Genomic DNA, 13,817 nt, shown 5'->3' on the forward strand with positions numbered 1-13,817 from the left:
CTATGTTATGATACATGTATATGAACAAGTGCATCAGCTGACAGATCGTTCTATCCCAAATGCCCATGCATATCCACCCCTTGTGTCTTCCCCGTCGACCCGCCACCCTTTCTACTCGTTACTACGGACTTCATCCCCGTTCGTCTCCGTCATCATCCTGCACCATCTAGTTGTAGCATACTCTCTATCTGAGACATTCCCCTTACTCTGCACATTCATAAATAGCTCTGTGCATAAGCAGGAGCGGGATTCGCCTATACACAGAAGGGAGAAATACTGCACTTCGACGACAAGCGAGGTCTTCTCCCGCAGCTGTCCAATCTCTTACTATATAATCCAACCAAAAGTGTATCACGCACATCATGGCCGCTGTTGCCCAAGCACCTCCTATCCTCCCTTCCACTTCTTCCTCAGGTAGTGGTAAGTCGTTTCCATCCATGCCCCAAGTCCGGCTCCATTCCATGCTTGAAAAAGTCGAAATGTAAACATTAGGTCGGCTTATTCAGATTATGACATCATTTGGCTAACCCATACCATTCCATTCCATTTCCTCTCATCCTTCCTCATGAACAGTTCCTCCTCGACCTACCTCTTCCGCATCCACTTCTAGAAAACAGTCACAACCTGAATCTACTACCATCTCCAAGAGCGAGAGCGGTGATAGAGCACCAACCGTAGCGATCAAACTGACGGAATCAACACCGGTCGAAGAAAAGGGCGAGGCAAAGAAAGAGAATGGGGATGGTGAGTCTTTTGTTTATCTATACTGTTACATATCCCTCTTTACCTTGGTTATGGTTTGACCGAGGGTGCTCGCCCTCGATCATGGTCAACATACCCCTCGTTTATCCCGTCGTTTCGACTTTCTGGTTTTGTCAGAGAGCAGTGATCCTTTCGCTCTCATCACCCATGTTCGAAGGTGAAAGTCAAAGGATCGCTGCGACTTCTTTTGGATGGGTTACAACGGATCGAGCATACCATCGTTCACCCATCCCCTTTTTTCCTTCCTTCTTTGCTAGCCCTCGATGTTTGTCATTCGTTTTGTCCTGTCCCTTATACCTGTGGCGATCTCAAGCGCTGACAACCTATGTCCATTCCCTCAACTCTCCTCACCACAACTGTCCCCAACGACTGTTCTTCATCACCATTCGATGTTTACCACTCCGGTACTGCCACCACACTTATATACAACTCCACCACTAACCCCACTGGACACTCTGTCCCCGGACTATCTACCACTTACCGGTTCTTCCGACTTTTACCAATTCTTTGGCTCCAATCACACTCTATCCCCACTCGGCGTTGACTTCACCCCTTCTCCCGATCAATTCTACTTCTACCAATCACCCACGACTACAGCCCAAGCTCAATCGCAATCAGGCCGAGAGAACGACGAACAAAACCCGCAACGACCGCCTATACGACCCAATCCGGCTGTAAGATCGCGATTCGATCAAGAGCCAAACCCCTTCGAGCAATCCTTCTCTCACTCGGCTCATCACTCCAACTCATCAGCTTCTGACAGGACAACACCGCCACGAGGAACTGACGCCACCAGCACACGACATAACGCTCTTCCGCCGTTGTCATCCCTAACAAGCCCAGCTGCTGCTGATCCAAGTCAATTCCCCTGGCTGGCGAGTCATTCGCTTCGATCCGGTCCATTGAGTCCTGCGATGCTTGCTGGACCTCAAAACGGGCAACCGCCTCAGCAAACCGCAAATCACCGACCCACCTCCGGTCAAGGGCAAGAAACGAACGGGCACAACAACGAGGGTGCTTTCGACTCCACAAACTTCAGAACTGGTTTCACTCCTGGGACCGGGTCAGGCTTCACTCCCGGCTATAACTCTTTCATGGGCCCAGGACTTGGTGCTCTCGCCATGCCCAGTCCTAACACTACCGCTTTCCTCAACAGCATTACAAATTCGACACCCATCGGCGAAGGTAGCGAAGTGGCTGCTGCAGCCAACGCCGTTATGCCACCTCCTGGCGGTCACTCTCATCCTCCATCCGCCATCCCACCGCATCTTCAACCTCAACACTCATTAAATCACACCAACTCGCAGAACGAGGTGCCGCAAGATACAATCACCCCGAACACCCTGTCGGCGTTGACTGGTGTCTTTGGCGAGATGCCTCGAGCTGCTCCCGGTCAACAACCCGGTCCACCATTCTTCGCACCTAACATGGGTCCACCTCATCCGGTCCCCGTACAGATGCCTCATGTGGACTACGCTCAGCAGAGCGCGAATGCTGCTAGTCAAGCTGCAAACGGCCTCTTCTTGCTCAGCCAAGCCCATCACGAGCTCTCGAAGCGAGAAGAGGCCGAAGGCGTACCGCCCACGAGCAAACGAGCTGTTTCCGGAGTATCAGCCAATGGAAAGGCGGCCAACGGTGCCGGCCAAAAACGAAAGTCTGACGGTGCGGGCAGACCGCCCGCCGCGAAGAAGGGCAAGAAGAACTCGGCGAACAACGCCATGGCCACGCCTCCTAAAAGCGGCAAGCAAGAGGAGACAAGTCCAAACTTTTCCTCCATGGCCGATTCGGATGATGACGACGAAAAGAAGTATGGAAGTCCAAGTGGTCGGCCCGGCGAGACAGAGGAGGATAAGAGGAAGAACTTTTTGGAAAGGAACAGGCAGGGTGAGTGTTTATGGGACTAACACATGGAACGGAACTGACAACCTATGTTATGTGACGTAGCGGCGCTCAAATGTCGACAACGAAAGAAGGCATGGCTCAACGAGCTACAAGGTAAAGTGGAAGGACTCACGATCGACAACGAGCGACTTCAACAAACGGTTCAATCAATGCACGAAGAAGTGGGTCGACTCACTGCGATACTCATGCAACATCGAGATTGTGGGTTAGGCATTCCAACACCTTATGGTCGACCGATCAGATAGTTCAGAGTCGATCTGAAGCAAGGTATGGGCGGGAGAAAAGATAGTGATCACCATGTTGCACTTTATACACGTCGCTTCTTATTTCTATTCAAGTACTCTTTACTTTTGTTTTTGGGTGTTCTAAGTCTCCCTCTTCCCGTCCTCTCCCCTTCCCTTTGGACCAGTCGACTGATCGAATGTTTGACAGACCGTCACATATAATGTGGTCTTTTGTTCTATGTACATTACTTTATATTCCAAATCCTTTTCAAAGCTATCATACACATATTGTAGCTCGTATATAGTTTACGGCGCGCGCTAGGAGGAGGAGACGAAAGACGAGATGTATACTTATTATATAAGAGTGTAGGGGCAGAGGTCTCCAGTATCTCTCGCGCATGACTGAGGTTGACACTGCTGTTCTGATGGGATATATCGCCGTTACATTATATGCATGAATTACTGATTACATTGGCGTGGAGATTCGTTGGTATCACAGGAATCTCATTATGTTGACTATGACTGAAGTAGATAATCATGATGCTTTGTGTGCTATGCTATGCTATGTTTCTGAGAATCGCGGGAAGGGACAATGTCATGTCATTCTAACGGCATATGCTATGAGGACGAATAAGATCGAGTCCTTTTCGAGGTATCAGCAACAGCAACTCAAAGATGAGGATGTTACCGGCGCAATTGAGAGGATGTAGAAGCGGTGATGCGAGGAGGCTGGGAAAGGGGGCGCGGAGGAGAGAGAGGGTGAAGATGAGGCATGCCAAACTCACATTACTAAACATCTCTTGGATCGCTATATCTGTATCTTCCCAATGACATGACATGTCGGCTCTGCGTTGCAGAAAACACAACGTTAGTTCAGCTCTGTTGTGGGAGAAGGGAGATCGACTCACCGTCCTGCTTGACCTAGGTTCTCGGACAATGTTGCCGTGACCTGCCTCAAAGAGTCAGTACTTCGTTTCTCTTGATTGCATCTAACGAGTAAAGGTAGTAGGCAGGCAAAGGGCAGGGAAAGGAGCGAACGGTCCGAGGTCAACTCACGATATACTTGAATCCTCTCGGCTCAATCTCCACCATCCGTTGTTTCACTCTCTACGCGAACCAAACCGAACCAGACAAATCAACCAGGTACTCTTCTCCTACCACCAGTAATCTTCACCATGGCTGTATTGCCAGAGGCAGGATGACAGTGATGGAAAGGAAGGGAAGAGCCACACACCTCTGAGATCTCTTTGGAATAAGCTGCCATACGAGGTCGATCTGATGGGTCCCAAACTGCGTTGGCGAGTGTTTTGTTGAGTAACTGTAGGGCGGTCCGGATGTTAGTCGGAAACACAGTGGTAAATCGTAGTATGGTCGGTCGAGTCAAAGTCGGTGAGAGCGACGAGAGGTTGCAAGTCAATAAGGAATGAAGGGGGTCATAGTCAGCTTCAACCTCATTGCAAGTCCCGTCATCTGACATAGCGTCAAGTGGCAACGTCGCTACACGTACCGCTTTGATATGTGGTCTCAACGCATCGCCTGGGAATCTGCCCAACGATACGATTTGTCAGCAAAGCTCTCTACTATAACTCTTGCCTCCTTCCATGAGCAGGGAAAGGGGCTCATGAGCAGTTTTGGGTCGTGGACGTACTTCTGTTTAGGGGAAGGGGAGGAAGCTCCTGATCTTGAGACCGGTAAAGGCGGTGAGAGCGCTCCATTCAGTCTTGATGTCGACATGATGTCTGATCTGTGAGTTTATACTTGAGCGAGTGAACCAGTGGGTGAGTGAGTGAGTAAGTGAGTGGTTGGGGATGTGATGTATTTTATTGTTGTTGTTGCACAACGAAATGTGCACGAGACGCGTCGTGGTCGGGATCTAACATGAGTGATACAACCGGGTATTGTAACTCGAAGAAAAGACCAAGGATGAAATGTTTACATTCCTCTCTCTCTCTTTTCTCATATCACTCACATCTACACTGCAATAAATTCCGCATGGCACTGCATTCTTCATCATCCCAAACCAACTTGACCACACCGCGTACACCAATCGATCCTTCAACAATATCACAGACGAAAATCGACCCACTCTTTAGGCACGGTCACGGCTACCCTTCCCCACCTAATTCGACCACCTCTTCTGATCCTTGGTCCCAACACCAACACCAACATCAACACATTATGGATCTCAACTTATCAAATCCTGTCACGGGACTTGATGGGTCATGGCGTATGGAAGATCATCCTTCTCGTCGAGGAACAGGAGGGGGGAAAGAGGTAGTTTGGGATATAAAAGGATTAGGATTAGGATTAGATGCGATGGCGATGGAAAATCACGAGCGTGATCCGTTATCAGAAACGTTGGCGAGATTGACTGATCCTTCAGGATCAGGACCGGGGGAAGGTGGAGAGAAGGGGAAAGGGAAAGAGAAGGAAAAGGAGAATGAGAAGACAGAGGTTCTGGGCGTGGAGGTTTGGGCAAAGGTCATGGATACTAGTAGAGGACGTGATAAGGTCTTGGTGAGTTCATCGAATCTAGAGGAGGAGCACACGAGCAAGAGACTGTCAAAGAGCAAATAGAGGTCGGAGGCTGAGCCGACACGATCACTACTCCATTGACTTTGTTGGCACTATGGTTGGGTGCACAAGCACGCTGTCCAAGGGCTGCAAATAATGCAATTAACCTGAACAACAGCTAATCCTTCCTAACCTATCTTATGTAGAAATGCGCCCAATACTCCCTACGGACATATCTCTATCTTCTCACCATCATCGCGAGACTGAGACCACTCTCCCCGTGGTTCAGATCCAATCATAAGCGGGTGAAGTTAGCCATCTCCGGCTTATCACTGACGAGGTAAGTGCGGCGTCCTCTACTCCGTCTCAAGTCCGCTCTTATCTGTTTTGGAGGACTCGATGCATCGTGTCTTCGTCAACGAGCGAAATCTCTTCCTTTCACTGCCGTCACTTGCTATGGCTGGCTGGCTAGTTAGCTGGAGCTGACTTTGCTATTTTAGAAAATGCCTTCTCCTTCTCAACCCCCTTCACCCACTCACCGACCTCCTCTCACCTCATCCCATGTCCGCCCGAACTCTTCTCTCGCATCTGATTGATCTCATTTCAGCAATCTCGGACGACGTGTACTGTCTCTCTAGATTAGGTCTGGTGGGTAAGAAGACGGGTGGGATCGCGGATCGATGGTCAAAGTGAGTTATGAGTTTGGTCGTCCTCTCAACCACACTTGGTCTTTCCATCCTATCGTCCGCGGTATACATCCTTGTCTCATTGCCTCTACTTCCCTTTTCGACTTGATTCTGTGTATTCACTCGCGTTAGGCATTGCTAATCTTTCCTCACCTCTAGTCGTTTCTGGTTCCTGACCACTATAATGGGATTATACAAGATACACTTCAAGACAATACCCCGACTCCGATCATCCTATTCATTGACAACGACAACGTCTCAAACGTTAGAAAAGCGAAGAACGGAATTATCAGAGGCAGAGTGGACAAATCGAAAGTTGTTAGCAGATCTGCTTTTCGTTTGTGAGTTGGCTTCTATGCGAGATTTTTGTCTCGTCAACTCTCTTCGTTAGAATCTACCCCTCACCTTACCGGTGACCGCTGTATAATGCGCTAATCAATTGAAATCTTCAGCATACGACGTGTTCGAGCTCAATTGGCCAGTACTAGAAGAACCTATGAAATGTCTCGCAGGTCTGACAGCGGGTTTCATCAGGTAAGCCAAATGGTCTATGTGTTGAGATCTCGGTCGGGGCAGTAAGCTGATGGTGGGTTGATTCGTAGCACGATGAAACTGTACAACGCACAATGGGATGCGAGTGTAGGAAAAGGTTAAACCAAAATCTGGTTGTTAGGCACGGAATAGACGAGGATCTGTTTCAGTAAGGGAATGCATCGATCGTGTATGCCCTACAAATCTTTGTTGTGTCTGTAAGGGATAAGCAGGTGTGATTTGGTCCGTGCTTCACTCAACTCATCCATCAGGGACGACCCCCAAACAATCAATCTCTCCGTTGTCACTGTCACTGCCACTGCCACTGCCACCTGCCACTGCTCACTGACCGGGCCGCCGGAGACGCACAGATCATGTTGGGTTGTTGTGCCTTCTCAACATCTAGATTTGGCGACTATGCATCTCCCGATTATCGACTGGAACGTGTCCACTCGCGAATCCGATTATTCTGGAGATTCACCTTATTGTCCTTTTTCGCTGCTTACAGTAACGTAGCTTGGAATTACCTCTTGTATTGCAATAGTCGAGGGCAAGACCGTTGCGACGTTTCAAAGGTATATTTGCTGGTACTGTACCCACTCCTGTGAGTTTACACCGAATATTATCTGGATCACTTTCAACTGCACTTCGAAACCCCTTGCTAACGGTCCAAGCTCGCTCTGTCCTCATCATTTGATAGGGGACTTCGGACTTTGTCGATACCTTGCTACAATCAACTTGACAGTGCCGAAACAATTCCGATCCCGTCGAGTTGGTCCGAGCGTCAGATCCACCACATTGTACCACTCACGGGGCCTTTGAGGCAGTACAAGTACAGTGCGAGGAGTATAGTCATACTGCATATTAAAGGGCAGTCAGTGTAACTTACACATCGTTCTGCCTCATTTTGTTCAGTATCTTTGCTATTCCCCCTTTTTAACTTCTAACAATACGACGTTAGGATCGTTATACTGTAGAAGTCTCATTGCATTCCTACGGGTCTATGCCGGTCTTCATTCATTTGGCCATAGCTTTCATATCTCAGGTAGACCAAGACCTCGCGATCAGTTTTGATCAAGTGAAGTCACTTCTCGTCCCACCATTTTGAACTGTGGCTCTCAGCATTCTTACCTCTTCCTTTCATCTTTTCGACTTTTCCTGCTACTCTCTACTACAATCCTACCTAGATTAGCGATTACTTTTTCTGCCTTGCTGTCGTAGTCTTCTCGTAACACTCACTGTCTTATCCTTGATACTTTGGCGACCTTTCCCACTTTGCTTTGCGACGACGAAAATCATTCCAATCGCCACCACGGTACATGATGTCCAACACGACCTCAACTTCCAATCAATCACCTAAGACCTTGCACGGTCGATCAACGACCATCAACGAGCTCACCCCGCCGTCCACAGCGACTAGTCTGGATCCGCTATCGACCCGATCTAACCGAATCATCCCCGTCAGATCTGGTAAGCCGACAACTACACCTGCCAATAAGACCAAAGTCGCCACCACCACCACCACAAGCGGTATCGCTGGACGATCCCGAATTCATCCTCCGCCCATATGGCACGACCAACACCGTCGTCTTCCACGTCGACCACCGCCACCTCCCGCCGAAAGACCTGTCGTACGCAGGACGAATCTATGTGGTTATCAACTTGATTATGATCGTGTGTCCGGGATCAACGAGACGAAAAAGCCAAGGAGGATGGTATCTATCAACGATACCGAACAGGACAATGATGGCGGGATCGTTCTGCCTCCTCCAGCCGAAGCGTATGCGATTTTACGACCTCATCGAGTTCCATCACGTTGGTGGTCTGACGAAATCTCTAGCGAAGCACTGAATTTAGATCGCTGGTAAGTTCGAACATTCAACTTCAACAAAGCTTTCTTTCCACAATTGTCTGGGCGTTTCGACTCATAGTGACTTCGCTGTGGCAGGGAGTACGGGCTTAAAATCCTGCAAAGTCCAACTCGTGGTAAAGCCTTGTGCTTGAGACAATTATCGACGGTAAGTCAAGGTCACTATATCATAATGATGTCGGGCCCTCCAAACTTGTCGATTTCCAGAAGTCAACAGTTTGTTGATTGCTTTGGAGGTCACAGGACTCGCCTGTTCTATCACCGCCACTAATCGTTCAGCTCGTCATCAATGACAGATCGTCAGGTCGCGCACTTCCTGTCGAGTAAGCTGTTCCATCCTATGCCTCGAACTATTGTCAGCTGACCATTTCACCTATTCAAGTGATCCGATGGTCGTCCGTCGCCTTATCCACATGACAATGATGGTCGAGCTCGTTTCTCCGGATGGTACCGAGTCTCGCACGCTCATGCGTGTTCGTCCTCCCCAAGGTATGTCAAACCGCATAATCTCCATCAATGGCGTGGAAAATCATTCGTGGCGCGAGCTTTTGCTTGGAAGTGTCGAAGATGTGCGAGTGACTGATTTACTCTTCTTCGTACTAGGCGTATATCCTCAACCTCAAATGGGATCCTCAATCAGATTAGAGTCGAACTTGCTTGGATCGACCTATACCACGGCGATGACTCTTCAGCACGAAGACAAAAAAGGCATATTCTTCATCTTCTCAAGGCTGGTGAGTTAAGCGATGGGACTCATCTCAGTCAAACTCAATTGGCGGTTATACTCATTTCACTAATACGAGCTGATGTTGTCGCAGATCGTCAGAAACGTCGGCGAATACGCCTTGAAACTCAATTTGGTTGATGTCGCAGGGTGAGTTTGCTAGTCCAGCAGATATCGCATTGGGACAAGCTAGCTGATCATCTACCCCACACCGCAGCCCAAGTCACATTGGCACATCGATAGGTGTGACCAATATCCTCGCCACGTCCCTAACACGTCCCTTCCAAGTGTAGTATGTGGATCTTTCCGTGCATTATCTCTGGGTGTTGATGCGAGTCATGGCTGATAAGATCACCAAGTCATCCATCAGAGTATCCTGGAAGTCTTTCCATCACCGACCAGTCTCGCGAATTCATCCGTCAAGGGGTCCGCAGTCTGGAAGAAGGGGTGAGTCGTTCAATTCGCTTTCTCCAAGTCAACTTTGTGTTGGCGTGTTGGGAGCTCTTGCTATGCCTACCATCCAAGGTGAAATAGTACACTGATAGTTAGTCTGCTAGCGCAAGAACCGATGGGATGCGGGGTCATCAGAAGGGACCTTGACGAGTCCGGAACGTAACGACGTATGAATGATAATCAAGCACGATGAACCCGCGATCCGGGCGGCCGTTCAATAATATTGCAATTATACGGGGATAAGGATACACGACATTTGGTAGACGACGGAGTAAAGGTTAGTGAGAATGGCAGAGCCATCGAACTGGGTAATATAGTCATGATGATAGGACGTTCAAATACCTAGACTCAAGAATAAGTACTGATAATCCACGGCGAGGTTCTCCACTTGTGGGCACATCAAAGAATTTACCACTTCGCCTGCCTGAATTGTTTTCATTCACGAGACACTTCGAGCGTTGTTTGGCGGTCGATCCCCGCTCCTCACAGACGAACGTTCATCGACCAAGTCATGCTTTGCTATTGCTCCAACTTCATCGGCCCAAAGCCAACGCGAACAGTTTGGCGGCAAGAACGGTCCATGGTGCATATGCTATAGTAATACAGGTCTTCAACGTAACAATCTATCAATTATTAAGTAGCTTGCTTGTTTATCGATACAGTCTTTCTCTTGAGACGCATAAGTTATTTAAAGTCCGATTGTTTTGTGACTTGGTTCTTGGCCTCTCTGCCTTTTTGTACTAATGGCCTTCTTTCCCCCCACGTCTCGAGCTCCTCTCCTAGATCATAATCCCAGCAACGACCACTAAGATCGTACCGATGCTCAACACCAACTTCCCTCCATCATCCACCATGATGGCCCTCCTTGCTCCTGACGAAGTCTGCGAACTACCAGTGGTCGCAGCAGCCACCACACCCTCTGACCCACTCGCTGAGCCTGAAGCTCCACCTTGTTGAGCTACGGCAATTGCACCGGAGATAGAAGATGGTGAGGAGGGAGTCGGGACTGAGCCGATGAGACTGAATGTAGTTGTTGGGATAGGGTTGAATGCTGCACTTTGACCTGAAGAAATTGCTTGCACGGGTTCGTTATCGGCGGTGGGATTAGTTTGCCTGGGGGGTGAGATCGTCGAAGAGGGATTATAGACGATCAACGAGGAGAGTGTTGATCTGCACGTCGTGATACACTGTCAGTGTCGTACCAAAGCGATACAATAAGAGGGAACAATTTTTGCAGTTGTCGAAGTAGGGCAAGGGCGGGAAGAGTGTTCATCCATCAAGGGGAAGCGGGACAGAGTAATGGTTGCACTTACGGATCCTTGAGCGTGATCACTGAAGTGGAGTTGGACACGTCAAACTGACCACCGGAACCTCCGACACCTTCGAAAGCAGGAGCGGGAGCAGGGAGGGCAAGAGCCAACGGAACGAGAGTGAGGAGGGCGAGAAAGCGCATGCTGATCGATCGTTAATGCGAGTTGTGGAGGGAGGTGGTCGTGCTTGTTTTGCGCGAAGTTCTGGTTATCGTTGTTGTGGTGCAGTTTCTGCCTTGATTGCTAAAATGTCAAGTCGCGGAACGAGGTCGCTTCTCAGAAGTGCTGTTCCCTCTTGATTGTCGTTATGAAAGGAGCGTGTTACGAAGCAAGGTGCGTTGTTGAATGAGAACGAGATATAATTCGTATTCTTTGACGAACGTGTCGGTCGTGTGGATGAGAGCAGAAAAGGTGGAAGTAGAAGAAGAGGTGTGAGACTATATATGTATATTATCAACAGACCACTCCCTTCTCAACGTGTTATCATGTAAACACATACCATACATACACACTGTGCAATAGCAACCAACCCCACTAAACACAACCCAAAAACTTGGAAACAAGACTAAAACGTCATTTTAGCGGCTTGTTGATATACTCGTTCCTGAATTCCCTCGTTTTAGACTCGTTTCATGTTTGAAAAAGTATGCTTAGACCCTGTGTTCAGTTGGTGCAGTAGCAATTGAGTGAGAGAGAAAGGGTACAGGATGGATGGATGGTTAGTACATCGTAAGCGGATACCGTTGGCTGCGTGTCGCGTGCCGCAGTGCATGATAGATCAGAGTAATCGAACTATCGTTTCAGGTTGGGACCAACATTCCCAGTCCACTGAGCAGAGTTAGGTGCAGCATTGCACTCACACTACTACTGTTAACGTAAACACACTGCATTATCCCTACTGTACATACAACCACAGAGCTACTACCACGCCATAATCCGATCGCGCACACCGATCAACCCTCCTTCTTCTTATCCTCTTTCTTTTCGGTTTTCTTTTCCTCCCTACCACCCTTCAACTGTAGGTTAGCTCCCACACTACTCTCACCCGCCCTATACTACATCACACGACTCACATCGGTACTCTTCCCCTCCGTCCGTTCTTTCTTCCCCTTATTTGCGCTTTCGGTCTTAGTAGGTGTGCTCGCCTTCGTCTTTTCACTTTCAGACGGCTTAGTCGTCTCCCCTCCTCCACCTTTGCTTCCTTCAGTCTTCGTTTTCGTCGCGTCACTCTTCCCGCTCGTATCCTAGTTCATCCATCGGACGATTAGCACCATTCACCACCAAAGATCGTCACGATCTAAAACGAAGAGTTTCACTATATCCTCACGATGAAACGAAACTCACCCCCATCACCCACTTCTTCATCTTACTCCACATCTCGCTCACTGTCGAGCTGAAACTCGATAAAGACTTGGTCGTCTTTTCCCAAGTACTTTTCGTCGATTTTTCGATCGATTTCCAGAACGAGTCGAGGGTCTTGACGCTTTTCGCGTAACTGGTTTTGGGGCTCTACGCAAAGAAGTAAAGATACATCAGCTCGAACGAACGGATCGACACGCTCTCGTGAGCAACATGCAGAGGGTAGAGAAGATGTTCGCAATCTCGAGTAATTTCACGTACCGATGAGAACTTTTTCAACTTCCTCCTCAACGCGTGATATACACCTTCCGAAGCTCCGGTCGTTGACTTCGTGTCCCCGCTCGTTGCATCGCTCTTCTTTGTATCCCCATCAGTCGTAGAAGAGGGCGCGGCACTGCTCTCAGCCGAGGCAGATGATGCAGCTTCAGATTCGCTCTTCTTTGTTTCGCCCTCGTCAGCTTTCTTGGTCTCACCGCCATCAGTCTTTCTCGTACCACCACCTTCCGTCTTCTTCGTCTTGCCCCCCTTGGTCATCTTCGTTTCTCCTCCATCAGTCTCGGTAGTCGTATCACCCCCCTCAGTCGTCTTACCCTCCGTATCGTCCGTCTTGGCTTTCGAAGCCCTTCTCGTCGTACTCTCAGACTTGCCACCATCAGTACTGTCCACGCCCTCCGAATCTGAAGGAGGCGCACTGGAGCTCGCGTTAGAGGCGGACGTGCCGCTCTTCGGCCTCCGGGTGCGTGGACGACTCGAGCTCGAAGGGCGAGAAGAACCTCCTGAGGACGAAGGACGGCTGGAACGTCCTGATTCGGAGCGACTGGTACTTCGTTGACTTCCACTCGAGGCTCTGGAGCTGGACCTGGTGCTGGATTGATCGTCATCTGCCATGATGAATGATGTGTCAGAGAGGGGTCGGATGGATTTGTGGGTATGGTAGTGTTTGTTTAATGGAGGTGTGGTGAAACCCTCAGTGACGGTAGGTGTTGTGTAGAGAGATGGTTGGAATTGTACGGTTGCGGTGTGATCGAATCAGCCGAGGTGAACCCCGAACGTAGGACACTGTCATACAATGCTATTCAATCGACCTGAAACAACACATCAAAGGATGAGAAGATAATCAACGATGACGACGGCGACCAATGTCTCACTGCACAAAGGACATAACGAGGTCTGCACACACAACGACTAACTCAGTCAACCCATATCATACATTTGCATTTGTTGTATCCATTCATCCTGAAACACACTCGCCCGCGAGGTATTTGTCCGCCACAATCCTTCTTTGACTAAGTCACCTCATTGTATCCTCCCACAAAACACACAATACGTCACTCCATCTCTTCCTGTCCTCCAGCTACATGTTCCTACACACGCGGTCACACAGGCAGCAGGCAAGAGCAATGCAATGAACAGCATAGACACCATCAGCAACACGACTACACTCCAAAGAGTTAATCAAGTGGTTTGGAACGACTTACGACC

The 13,817-nt window shown here is 49.1% G+C and overlaps 7 protein-coding genes across 7 annotated transcripts; 4 read left to right on the forward strand and 3 right to left on the reverse strand.

Moving 5' to 3' along the window:
- Nucleotides 1-362: 362 nt before the first annotated feature.
- On the forward strand, nt 363-803 carry CI109_100663 (uncharacterized protein; the record flags this gene model as incomplete). Its single annotated transcript, XM_032004578.2, has 2 exons — nt 363-420; nt 574-803. 2 exons carry the CDS (start codon nt 363-365, stop codon nt 801-803), a joined length of 288 nt encoding a protein of 95 aa, XP_031861056.2.
- Nucleotides 804-1,025: 222 nt separating this feature from the next.
- Nucleotides 1,026-2,909, forward strand: CI109_100664 (uncharacterized protein; the record flags this gene model as incomplete). The annotated part of the gene is made up of 2 exons (XM_032004577.2): nt 1,026-2,646; nt 2,707-2,909. The coding sequence occupies 2 exons, from the start codon at nt 1,026-1,028 to the stop codon at nt 2,907-2,909; spliced, it is 1,824 nt and encodes a 607-aa protein (XP_031861055.2).
- A 574-nt stretch (nt 2,910-3,483) lies between these two features.
- Nucleotides 3,484-4,622, reverse strand: CI109_100665 (uncharacterized protein; the record flags this gene model as incomplete). Its single annotated transcript, XM_065966820.1, has 7 exons — nt 3,484-3,531; nt 3,674-3,734; nt 3,797-3,837; nt 3,945-3,995; nt 4,123-4,206; nt 4,396-4,432; nt 4,537-4,622. The coding sequence occupies 7 exons, from the start codon at nt 4,620-4,622 to the stop codon at nt 3,484-3,486; spliced, it is 408 nt and encodes a 135-aa protein (XP_065822892.1).
- A 258-nt stretch (nt 4,623-4,880) lies between these two features.
- Nucleotides 4,881-6,742, forward strand: CI109_100666 (uncharacterized protein; the record flags this gene model as incomplete). The annotated part of the gene is made up of 6 exons (XM_032004575.1): nt 4,881-5,405; nt 5,609-5,742; nt 5,903-6,091; nt 6,248-6,429; nt 6,541-6,622; nt 6,691-6,742. The coding sequence occupies 6 exons, from the start codon at nt 4,881-4,883 to the stop codon at nt 6,740-6,742; spliced, it is 1,164 nt and encodes a 387-aa protein (XP_031861053.1).
- A 1,196-nt stretch (nt 6,743-7,938) lies between these two features.
- On the forward strand, nt 7,939-9,839 carry CI109_100667 (uncharacterized protein; the record flags this gene model as incomplete). The annotated part of the gene is made up of 9 exons (XM_032004574.2): nt 7,939-8,483; nt 8,568-8,637; nt 8,733-8,812; nt 8,872-8,978; nt 9,093-9,223; nt 9,308-9,363; nt 9,431-9,505; nt 9,573-9,660; nt 9,771-9,839. The coding sequence occupies 9 exons, from the start codon at nt 7,939-7,941 to the stop codon at nt 9,837-9,839; spliced, it is 1,221 nt and encodes a 406-aa protein (XP_031861052.2).
- A 606-nt stretch (nt 9,840-10,445) lies between these two features.
- Nucleotides 10,446-11,119, reverse strand: CI109_100668 (uncharacterized protein; the record flags this gene model as incomplete). The annotated part of the gene is made up of 2 exons (XM_032004573.1): nt 10,446-10,836; nt 10,980-11,119. The coding sequence occupies 2 exons, from the start codon at nt 11,117-11,119 to the stop codon at nt 10,446-10,448; spliced, it is 531 nt and encodes a 176-aa protein (XP_031861051.1).
- An 810-nt stretch (nt 11,120-11,929) lies between these two features.
- On the reverse strand, nt 11,930-13,223 carry CI109_100669 (uncharacterized protein; the record flags this gene model as incomplete). The annotated part of the gene is made up of 4 exons (XM_032004572.1): nt 11,930-11,992; nt 12,050-12,220; nt 12,321-12,485; nt 12,597-13,223. 4 exons carry the CDS (start codon nt 13,221-13,223, stop codon nt 11,930-11,932), a joined length of 1,026 nt encoding a protein of 341 aa, XP_031861050.1.
- Between the last annotated feature and the right edge of the window lie 594 nt (nt 13,224-13,817).

Source organism: Kwoniella shandongensis, chromosome 1 (assembly GCF_008629635.2).
Source record: "Kwoniella shandongensis chromosome 1, complete sequence".
Taxonomy (NCBI): Eukaryota; Fungi; Basidiomycota; class Tremellomycetes; order Tremellales; family Cryptococcaceae; genus Kwoniella; species Kwoniella shandongensis.